Source organism: Heteronotia binoei, chromosome 5, assembly GCF_032191835.1.
Source record: "Heteronotia binoei isolate CCM8104 ecotype False Entrance Well chromosome 5, APGP_CSIRO_Hbin_v1, whole genome shotgun sequence".
NCBI classification, from domain to species: domain Eukaryota; kingdom Metazoa; phylum Chordata; class Lepidosauria; order Squamata; family Gekkonidae; genus Heteronotia; species Heteronotia binoei.
In genome coordinates, this window is record NC_083227.1 from 120,308,318 (window position 1) to 120,320,638 (window position 12,321).

The 12,321-nt window shown below is 42.9% G+C and overlaps 1 protein-coding gene across 1 annotated transcript in view; it reads left to right on the forward strand.

Moving 5' to 3' along the window:
- Positions 1-12,321, forward strand: part of FAXDC2 (fatty acid hydroxylase domain containing 2) — a 57,494-nt gene that overhangs the window by 20,447 nt on the left and 24,726 nt on the right. Inside the window, exons 4-7 of the mRNA XM_060240278.1 lie at positions 2,189-2,236; positions 2,708-2,817; positions 2,916-3,019; positions 3,781-3,902. Of these exons, the coding sequence (XP_060096261.1) occupies positions 2,189-2,236; positions 2,708-2,817; positions 2,916-3,019; positions 3,781-3,902 (384 nt within the window). The remainder of the gene's footprint in view (positions 1-2,188; positions 2,237-2,707; positions 2,818-2,915; positions 3,020-3,780; positions 3,903-12,321) is intronic.

Genomic DNA, 12,321 nt, shown 5'->3' on the forward strand with positions numbered 1-12,321 from the left:
CACGCTTCAAGGGCTTACCGCCCTCTTACCGAAGCCCCGTTTTTGTTTATTATCAGTTGTACATACGAGACTTTGCCACTAGACGGTGACGTCAGTCTCGAGGGGGGGAACTGTGAGAAAATGACCCCTCTGTCACAAACATGGTTGCCAGGGCGCCTGGAGAAGTAAGCTTGCATCCGCCTGGCCAGTGAATGCGAGTGATGCTACCCAGGAACTACATAAGACTCCCGTGTACCTATTAACAAGAACATAAGCGCTTGAGTCAGGCACCGAGTGTCTGCAGCCGCGCTCTGACGTTTCCCCGCCATCGCGTGGAACCCGCCATGGCGAGGAGGAGGCTACGCCGCCACGGAGCTGTCCAGGCGAACGGTGTTGAAGCGCTAAGCATGGAAACCACTGTGTTTCGCTAACACCACATGTAGCCATCTTCCTGCCTGGCTGGGTTTCATTCCTTCTATGTGGGAACCTCACGTACACACTTTGAGTCATTCCTAGCCCGCAAGCAACCCACCTAGTCTATGAATGGATTAATGGCTCCACTATTAATCCTGATTGCCCAGTGATTTCCTAAACAACTGTCTTCACCCCAGAGAGTTGAGAAAGAGGAAGGATCTCTCCTGATACAGCCAAGCCCTTTTGTCTACACCGGAATACCTAGGTGCATATCTGATTCTCTATTGTCCCTTTCCCAGTTAATCCCATCTCCTCCCAATCACCCAACCATTCCCACATTGATACCAACGGAGCCGCCCCAGGCCCTGTCGCAACCTGGAAGTTTCCAGGATGCCCAGGATGAAGGTGATGTTCATTGGTTGAAGCACACACCCAATCAGGTGTCGCCATTGACTCGCCATTGGTCCAGCCGATGTCCAGCCTTCTTGGTCATCAGCAGAACCTCCCATTACCACTCCCAGTCACCTCCCATCCCCTCAGGACTAAGGTGGCTCTATATAACCTGTGGACTAGCTACCCACAGGTGTGCCCTCTACTCAGTAAACCCCCATTCCCGCTGGGTAGTAACACCCCCGATTCCTGATCAGTTTCGGGACCTTCCCCCCCATTTCCTCATTCGTCGCCATCGGAGCCTTCCATTGGAGTCTGCGAGAGGTAGTATTACCCTGTATGTCCATTCCTTTTATGTTCCTCTATCGATCTCTCTATATTTCCTAGACCTGTGTGAATGTGTGATTGATTTTGTACCTTGTGTGAACGAACTATTGTTTCAAATAAACCACAATTGATTTTATTAAATTAGAGTCCTTTATTGAGCATTGACTATCTGATCGGTTGAGCCTCGTATACACAGATAATAAAAGATTCCTTTTTAGGGCCAACTGTCTCTCAATCTAATTCCCCAATCTCATTTTGAGAGCAGTTTCCCTAACAGCACAGATTATATACTTTCACAAGATTAATTTAAGCTTTAAATTGGTGTTTAAATTCCCCATATATCCAATGCAATGTAACACCATGTTTATTAAGTATACTGTACACATGTAATACCATCACTAATTTCTAGTGCAGAAGATATCATGCTCTCAAGAAGATAAACAGTTTCCCTGCAGCAAAAAACCCAAAAGGTTATTGAGAGCAAATAATATGCATCTCAGAGACAGTCTAGTCACAGGAATAAGAAGATACACATATGCCTGGTTAATAGGGACTACCATTTGGCTGCTTGTCGTTTAATATGCTGCATCAGTTAAACTCAGAAATGCAAAGACAGGTTTAGTATTCTTTGTGCAAAAGTTTTGCCCCAAACGATATAGGATTATTTTATCTCCTTGACCAAAATTGTGAAATGTTAATTTTCAGTCTTCCTCCTGCCCCAAAGCATATGTGAAAAGTAGCAATGAGCAGTTCTGTGTGTTACCAGTCTATGTACAGGATTACCTGGGGAGTGTAATTGAATAACGGAGGGTATTCTCATACTTTAATAAGAAATTTGAATTGGAAGCCTTCAGTTTCTTCAAGACCCATTTTCAATGAAGAAGCAGAAGACATCTTTTCTTGATTTTTTGTTATTTTGTGTGCATTTTGGAGGATGGGACTGTTTTGACAATTATTGGCTATATCCAGGGCAAGGGGGTTAGGATTAATAAAATTACTTACTTGAAGTCACATGTTATCAACTTTTTGAACTGTCCCTTTAAATTTGAATTAGGTGTAATTGGTTTTATTATTTCAGACCAAGGAAGATGCTGAATGCTCTGCACCCAGCAAGCAACAGAAACAGGTAAAGATTCCACCCCAAACCTTTAATGTTATCAGTTTAATATTTTGGGTGCCAGTTAACTCTATAATTTCATAGAAGTAGTAGAACAAGCTACAGTCTATGGCTGAATTTTGTCAAGATAGGGATAAAATCCTTTAAATGCAACAGTGAGAACTGATGGGGAGCTAACAGGTGATTAGCAGTACTGTTCTTTGTCCATCTTTCAAGGATAGATTATTGTTGCCTAGGTAAAGAAAAATATCACCCATATAATCTGAATGTTGCTGATTATACTGTGTATCTCCTTATTACCTTGCTGCTTCTGAGAGGCCAGGTGTACATTTTGTTTTATTGTTCCATTTTCTGATTCAAGTGATCCCTCATTGTCAAAATCCGGTATGTTAATTTTTAATGTCATAATCTTCATGTTAACTGTAATAATTTGTGTATTTATTTATTTAAATCACTTCTATGCTAACCTATGCTAACCAGTTCAAGATCCGCAAGGAGTGGAGCATTAAATTCTGGGAAGCCAAGAAGACAGTCACCTTAATTATGGTTCTTGGCCTACTCCTGTTTGTTGCTTTCAACACTTTCACTTGGTAAGATCCCCAACTTACATCCCTTTAATGGTTTGGACAGAAGACATTGTTCTGATGAAATCGCAGATATCACTCCACAAGGTTGCTTTGCTTTTCAGGTATCTGCAAAAGTTCTTGGGAGCCTCGGGTACCTTCTGGCAGACCCAGTGGGAGAATCTGTACCACAGAGTAGGGGGAAATGAATGGGTGATTTTCATCTTAGGTGAGTTCCTTTGAAGTCAGATTTTGTGTGGGGAAAGTCTCATATCTAAAGACCCTGAATCCTGCTAAATATCTGTTGTATCTGTCCACTCTTTGGAGATTCACCGTATTAATCCCATGACACTGCTAGAGGAGGCCAGTGCAAGGCTGGCTCAGCAAAATATCACATGATAAAGGCTATAATTGTTGCCTCCATTGCCAGAGCTTTGCAATGGCTGCATGTTTATATACTGCAAACTTACAGGCAAAGGTCTGGGTATTTTATTTATATGAACTCTACCACTATGCTTTAGTGAGTTTTTTAAAATTAATGATAATAGGGTTTCAGGAATACGATGGGCGGCAGCAGGTTCCCCAACACAATTGCAATGCTACAAAACCTTCTGTGGCAATCCCTCTGTTCCCACACCAACATGTGCATACTCAGATTGTGTTACTGAATATGTACATAGCTGAGATCCCATGACCACGCTGTGCTAAGTGATATCCAGATAAAATATATTCCTCTATCAAATATCTGAATATTAAGTCCAATCAACCCTCTTTCCTGCTTATCATTCAAAGCTCCTTTTATTAACCACTGTTCCCATCTCTTATGCTTTGGGTTGTCATCATCCTCAAAAGTTAAGGTTCTGTGTCACATGTAAGGCACATATTTTAGCAACAAGTGACAGCAACCCCACTACATCTCCTATCAAGTCACTTTGGACCTAAACCACTTACTGAAGTTCTCATTCACTCCCTCTCTTTTCCATGCCACAGCCACAATCGTAGTCCCTGGGATTTTTTTCTGGAGCTTCAATGCAATCTTTATGGTGGCAGATATAACTGGGAAGCCAACTTTCATCACACAATACCGTATTCAGTTGGGGAAGAATGACCCTGTAAGTATTTTTCTCATTTGGCTTCCTGCTTAGATTGAATATGCTTCCCCCTCGCCCCCGCACTTTGAGAGGGAGGTGGTGATAAGTCATAATTCAACAAAAACACTGATTCATCTTCCATCTCGTAGTGCAGCCTCACATTGGAACTGTGCTTGTGCAGGCCAGCCACAGACATTTTCTTTTCTAGCTACTTAAAACTCCTAAAGGGGCTTCTTTGCCCTGCATGGATCTGGCGTATGTGCGAATGGAATGGATCTGACATATGTGCGAGTATTCCCACCATTTATTTATTGGGACTTTTATCCTACCCTATCCCACAAATGGGCTCAGAGCAGCTCACATCATAACACCCAATAAAACAATTCCATTACAACATCAGAACATTGAAATTAATTCAACAGAGGTAACATTTAAGAGACCAATTTAAAATACCTGATGGCAAGTTGTTTTGTTCCAGTATGTGCTATACCCATTCCAGGTAGGGGCAATGGAGCTTGTGAGTAGGGTTGCCAAGTCCAATTCAAGAAATATCTGGGGACTTTGGGGGTGGAGCCAGGAGACTTTGGAAGCGGAGCCAGGAGACATTAGGGGTGGAGCCAAGATCAAGTCTATGACAAGCATAATTGAACTCCAAAGGGAGTTCTGGCCATCACATTTAAAGGGACGGCACACCTTTTCAATTCCTTTCTTCCATAGGAAATAATGGATAGAGGCACCTTCTTTTGGGGCTCATAGAATTGGACCCCCTGGTCCAATATTTTTGAAACTTGAGAGGTATTTTGGGGAGAGGCATTAGATGCTATACTGAAAATTTGGTGCCTCTACCCCAAAGAACAGCCCTCCCCAGAGCCCCAGATACCCGCGGATCAATACTCCATGATTTTCTATGGGAATAAATCTCCATAGGGAATAATAGAGTTCCCAGCAGACATTTCCCTCCCCTCCCTCTGCTTTCTGATGACCCTAAAGCGGGGGGAGGGCCTCCAAACCAGGGGATCCCCTGCCCCCACCTGGGGATTGGCAACCCTACATGTGAGTCATGTGCTCTGGGGCAGTGTGCCCCTCTTCCATCAGTGTCATTTTTACTGCTGTGAGGATAGGACATCTTCTGACTAGCTCTGTATTTGCCATTCTTCATACCTACCATATTCATGCTATTCCCCTCCTGAGAGGCCTGTTTCCCTCTCTCCATTTTTCTGAGGAATGAGGAAGCTTAAAATAAAATTTAAAAATCCCAGCAAACTGGAGGAGATCTTCATGCTGATAGTCCTGGAAATTGTAATCAAGACATCTTTTAAGAAGTGTGCCAAATGTGGCACCAAGATGACTCATAGCAATGATCATGAGCTATGCCTTCTTTGCCTGGGGAGGTCACACAATGTGGGTATCCAGGGCTTTTTTTGTAGCAGGAATTCCTTTGCATATTAGGCCACACACCCCTGATGTAGCCAGTCCTCCCAAGAGCTTACAGGGCTCTTAGTACAGGGCCTACTATAAGCTCCAGGAGGATTGGCTACATCAGGGGTGTGTGGCCTAATATGCAAAGGAGTTCCTGCTACAAAAAAAGTCCTGTGGGTGCCTATCAGAGCCCAAAGTCCACTTGGATATAGCATTGAGATTAAAGGCAATTCTATGGAAAAGGGAGCTTTCTGCCTCAATCCCACCCAACTCAGTTCCAGCTTTGGGACCTTCAGGCACAGTTCCACCCCCACTGGTACCAACTGGAGAACCTAATTCCCAGCTTCCCTCTGTTCATTTAGTTCCACCAGGCCCAGTCACAATTAATACTGTGACACCACCTAAGAGAACCTCTTCAGTCTTTCTATAGATGGAACCCACTCTAGACCAGAATCACCGCAGCACCAGTCCAAGGTTCACTCCCATTCTGAACCATCTGCCTAGAAGCACAATAAGTCCAAACACAAGGACTATGCCTCTACAAGTTCTAAGCAGTCCCTGCAGGACCAACATTGGGATCAGAGCCTCAGTCAGGAGATAGAAAACCCCATGCACCATTTCCACATCTTGGCTCTGCATCTTGGCTTTGCAGCTGGCTTTGTTCTTGGATCTCAAGGAAACAGGGCAGTGTAACATCCCTCCCAGGCAATGGGATCCCTAGGACCTTGCTTTTCCACTCTCATGGCAACCCTTGGGTCCAGCACAGCCCACCTATTTTATATGTATATATTTATAAATTAGACTTCTAGTTCACACTCCCTTGTGGACAAGGCTCAGGGCAGTGAACAACAGATTAAATAAACACAATCACATATAAGATTAAATAATTAAAATAGTAAAAACAATAAACAATACAAAAACGGTTTCAAATGTTGCTAAAAATATAGGAAATTGCGTCAATTTCCCCATGGCAGGACAGAGAGAAAAAGGAGAAGCCAGGCTAGATGGATACAGAAAACTAAGAAGTAACGACTGTGAAAAGAGTGCCAGAAATAATAAAGGATTTTTATCAAAGTGTGATTATTATTTGTTAAAATCCTTTATAACATTCTAGCATGTGAAAACATATAAATAATCAATTCACAATATTCTTAGTTCATGAGAAGTAGTTCTAATACCCATAATAGAACAAAGTATCAGTCCACAAATTCAGAAGTCTGCAAAGACAATCTCAAGTAGTCCTAAAACAGTTAACTATCAGAAAAACCCTGAGAAGATGCATAACCCAAGTCTGGAATATTTAGAGTTTCTGATAGAACAAAAACAGTTACCCCAAAAGATTTCATGGTTTATATGCCAGGAGAAGATCCACAAATCTCCCTGTCAACTTTTGAAAAGTCTGCTCAGAACTGGGGAATACTAGAGACACAATGTATGAAGTATTTACCCAGAGGAGAACTGACTGAGATCTACAACACATTTCCCTCAGAGAAACCTGTTGTCTATGCTAAATACAAAGAGGCAGTATATGACAGATCCAGGTGCTGATTACTTCAGAAAAAAAAAGTTTAGAAGCTTATTGCCTCAGAAAGTGATTTAAGTATTTTAGTGCCAAACTAACAGACTATTTTGATTTCATCTGCCAAAGCTAACTCTAAAGAGGAAATAATGGATCTAATGATTTTAGATCAATTTTTATTTCAACTTCCCTGAGAGATCAGGCTTCTGGTGAAAGATAAGCTTCCAGAGAATGTCAAACAGACAGGAGAGTGGGCTGATAAATTAATACTTAATAGAGAGTACTAGGACTGCTGTGAAAAGAAAGGCTGTCCTTGTAAACCAGTTTTTAAAACAAGGAAAGGACAAGAGGATGAAAAGAACCAGCAAGATAACTGCGGTTTCAAAAAGACAACAATATAGAAAGAACGTAAAAGGTGGATACTGGAAAGATAAACAATGCCTTGTATGTGGCCTGAAAGGGTATTTGGCTTACAAGTGTTGTACAAATAACCATCCTAAGCAGACAGCACTTGAACATGTACAGAGGGTCACTAGAACTAGCTCAGAGACTGAGAGGGAACAGGCTAAAGACTCCAACAACAGATGCACCTGAAAGATCCTGTAAAACCATTCCCTTACCCATAAATACTGGGGGGAAAGTTTATTGTGTGGGGGTAAAGATAGATAAGATCGTGCAGGATACTGAACTGAGAGAAGTGGTACAAATAAATAGGAGAGATTTAAAGCATGGACAAAAACAGTGTTGCACTTACCTGTAACTGTTGTTCATCGACGTCTTCTGTGCATACACACATTAGGACTACCGCGAGGCAGTCCTGCTGCGGAGGTTGATTGACAAGCCTAGAATTCTTCCAGATAACTGGCGGTCTGCCATTAACAGACTATGTGTCAGTGACTGGTAGCTTACAAGTGAAGCATGTCAGATCATCTACTGTCAAAACAGTAAAGTCATGTGACAAGGCAGGCTGATGCAATGCCTGGAAAGTACCTAAGTCACAGTGAGTCAGCATATTCATCTGATTGGTGGGCTGGAATATATAAGGAGCTGAGTGCTAGAGACTTTTTCCTCTTTGTATGATTGATAGTCTGGCGAAGCACTTTGAAGCTCTGTATTGTAAATATATTGCACTTCTGTTAATATCTGTAAATACACTTATAGTTCTGGAAGAACTGGTGTGGAGTCTCTCCTTGTCGGCGTGTCTACTATTATCAGTCTCTTTGGCTCAGTTTGCGGTTATCTCTCGCTATCCGTCAGGGTTATGGGCCCAGACCGCGAGTTGAGCTGTTGAACTGGTGTTTGTCTGTGAAGGTGCGTGTGGAGAAGAGATGTGCAGGACAGAAGTGTATGAGCGAGTCCGAGGAAAGTGCTGAGGACGTCTCGTTATCCTTGTCGGTGAGTGATGAGGGGTCCAGCTATCAGTGGAGGTCGGAGATATGGCGCAACTGCAGGCTGTGCCAGTGGAGAAGCTAACCTCGAGTAATTATGCTGTGTGGTCTCTCCGGATGGAATATTTTCTACGGAGGGAAGGACTGTGGGTGTTTGTTTCTAACCCTCCTGTAAATCCTACAGCTAATGAGGCAGCTCAAAAGCAGAAGGCTCTTGCCCACATTATTCTTTGTGTGGGAGACCACCAACTTGTCTACGTGAGAGGCAAAGCCACCGCAAGTGAGGCTTGGAATGCTCTGCGTGGTATGTACGTGCGCACAACCGCTGGTTCGATTATGGCCTTGATGCGTAAGATGTACCGTGCGCTGATGAGTCCAGGAAGTTGTGTCAAAGATCACATTAAGGCTCTAACTGACTGTTTCATGGAGTTGGAGACAAGAGGAAAAGCTGTTGCGGCTGATGACCGAGTTTATATTTTACTTTCATCGCTGCCGGGAGAATATTTGCCACTAATTACCTCATTAGAGGCTGTAGATAGCACAATGCTGACCATGGACTATGTTTGCACTCGTCTCTATGACTATCAGGACAGGATGACTGCAGAATCCCATTCTGGGAACGGAGCCTGTGCACCTGCCGGTGGGAGTGAGCGGAGTTCTGTGCCAAGTTTGAAGCCTGTTGTGAGGCAGCAACAGGAGGTCGGCTCGATTGCTCTTCATGTTCAAAAGTGCTATCGATGTGGATCTACAAATCACATCAGACGGTTCTGCACGGAGGATGGAAAGCAGCGGAAGAAGACACTGTCGTCATCATCTGGGAGCCGTGAGCAAGCAAGACTGGTGACTGCAGGAGCTACTGAACTAAAGACTGTTTGGCTGGTGGACTCTGGTGCAACCAGTCATATTTGTACTGATAAAAGTTTGATTAAAAATGCCCAAAAGCCTGCTGTAGCACATGTAAACCTCACAGATGGGTCTGAGTCAGAGGTAGTGTGTAAAGGCCGGGTAAGTTTTCCAGCTCTGGGGCGTGAGCTGGAGGAGGTGCTCTGTGTACCGGAGCTAAAGTCAAATCTGCTCAGTGTAAGTGCATTAGCAAAAGCAGGGTTTGATGTGTCTTTCACTGATAAAGATTGTAAAGTGTCTAAAAATGGTAAGGTTCATTCCTGGGGGAGAATAATAGATGGTGTGTATGTTGTGGAAAGCATGTCTGCAAAAGCAGAGCAGGTGTCTAATATATGTCCACATGATTCATGTGTTCATTTGCTGCACTGCAGACTGGGTCATTCTAGCTTCCACACTATAAACAAAACTTTATCACTGTTACCAAATGCATCAGTGAAGAACTGCAAGGCATATTTAGACTGCCAAATATACAAACTGGTGAAAAGTAAAGCGTTCCCTGTAGCTAAAGAAAGTCTGAGAGTGTCTAAAGGGCCACTAGAGTTGGTCCATACCGACATAGTGGGACCATTCTCAAAGAGCCACTCATCCAACAGATATCTGTTAGTGATCATAGATGACTATAGCAGATATTGTTGGTCATATGTACTTAAGCAGAAATCTGAGGTATTTAACTGTTTTAAGTTGTGGGCAACAAAGGTGCAGAAACAACTTGGGGTGCAGCTGAAAGCTGTACAGTCTGATAAAGGTGGAGAGTTTATGTCTACTCAGTTTAATACATGGCTGGAAAAACATGGTGTTGTGCATAGAGTAGCAAACCCAGCAACTCCCGCGGAAAATGGGATTGCAGAATGGGGAAATGCCGTACTACAACAGATGATGTATGCTATGTTGTCTGATGCAGAGTTACCTATAGCCTATTGGGCTGAAGCAATTTTGGTGGCTACATTTCTGCATAACAGACTTTGGACCAAAGCTACAAATAATATTCCTTATATTGCTTTGTACAATAAGGAACCAAGCTTAGAGTTCCTAAAAGTGTTTGGATCTAAAGCTTGGGTTAACATCCCTTTACCACTAAGACGGAAAGGAGGTGCAAGATCCAAGAAACTAGTATTTCTAGGGTATCAGACACACATGAAATCATACCGATTTAGTGATGCTAATAAAAAGATCACTCTGAGCAGATCAGCTAATTTCAGCGAACATGGTAATTGGCAAAGGATACATGGAACTGAGGGAAAGACTCATGTATGGTTGCCATTAACTGATAACAGTTCTGAGCTGGAGATTGAGCCAGAAACTGTGCAAATGCCTGTAAATGTAAAACAGGAAGTGTCTGAGCATGAGCAGAGTGCTGATCAAGTGCCGAGAGTGTCTTCCCGGAGCACCAACGGAGTTCCTCCTGTCCGATATGGATATAATAACAGTGTAAATCATGTTTTTATAACAGAACCTGAAATTATAATGAAGTGTTATCACTGCCGCAGGAGGAAAAGGAAGCTTGGCTAGCAGCCATGCAAAAGGGAGTACTGTTCCCTGTCTGATAATAATGTGTTTTCTAACTCATTCAGTGTGAGGCTGAATTTGGTGCTTTAAATTACTGTATACTCAGTATTGAGTGGATTGTACAACTGTTAACAGATATGAATATGCAATGTAAATTGCCAATATCTGTCATGAGTGACAGTTCTGCTGCCAAACAGTTGGCTGAGAATCTCTGTGCAAAAGGGAGAAGCAAACATATACTAATACGGTATTATAATGTAAAGGAGGCAATCAGTCGTGGTGTTACGTCATTGGTAAAATGTTCTACAGACGATAATGTTGCAGACCTATATACCAAATGTTTGTGCACTGAGAAACATGTGAAGCTAACATTGTTGTTGGGCATGCATTAACTTGTAATCTAAGGAGGTGTGTCAGTGACTGGTAGCTTACAAGTGAAGCATGTCAGCTCATCTATTGTCAAAGCAGTGAAGTCATGTGACAAGGCCGGCTGATGCAATGCCTGGAAAGTACCTAAGTCACAGTGAGTCAACATATTCATCTGATTGGTGGGCTGGAATATATAAGGAGCTGAGTGCTAGAGACTTTTTCCTCTTTGTATGATTGATAGTCTGGCGAAGCACTTTGAAGCTCTGTATTGTAAATATATTGCACTTCTGTTAATATCTGTAAATACACTTATAGTTCTGGAAGAACTGGTGTGGAGTCTCTCCTTGTCGGCGTGTCTACTATTATCAGTCTCTTTGGCTCAGTTTGCGGTTATCTCTTGCTATTCGTCACTATGTCTGTACTACCCCCATTTAACGGACTCCCCATAACAGCAGACCACCCACATTCCCCCAGTTCCACTTCCGCCGCCATAAGTTCTAAACCTACTGCATCAATGAGAACTCACAGTGGGGAGGGAGGGAGGGAATGTGTGTGTGCACAGAAGTCGTTGATGAACAACAGTTACAGGTAAGTGCAATACTGTTTTTCATCGTCCGTCTTGCTGTGCATCCCCACCCACTCTCGAGCTTCTCACCTTGATAATGGTGGGGTGAGTTTCTTATTGAAATAGCGAATGAAGAACTGCTTTTCCCACATCTGCATCTCAACGTTGCTGCAGATCCAGTGCATAGTGTCGTACAAATGTCTCTGCTGAGGACCAAGTTGCGGCTTTACAGATCTCCACTAATGGAACTCCTCTCCTTGCAGCTACTGATGAACCCATAGCTCTCGTTGAATGAGCTCTTACTCCAACTGGACAGGGGACCCCTGCTAATCTATAACAATGGCCAATAATAGTAACCAGCCATCTAGATAAGGTCTGAGAAGATGCTGGAGTTCCTCTCTAGGACCCCAATAGCACACAAATAGTGTCTTCGTCTTGCAAAACTGTCTTGTTCGACTAATGTAATACAATAAAGCCCTTTTAACATCTAACATATGCAATCTCTTCTCTGCCTCAGAAGATAAATTAGGGGAAAAAACTGGCAGTGATAAATCCTGTGCCGAATGAAATCTACTAACTACCTTTGGTAGGGATTTTCTTGCTGGATGAAGAACAACCTTGCCCTCAAAACATAGCAGATAAGGCTGATCTACTCTTAATGCTGCCAACTCACCCTTCTAATGGAAGTCATTGCCACTAAGAACAATGTCTTCCATGATAAAAAAGACAATGTACACAAATTTAAAGGTTCAAATGGGGCCTTCATTAAAT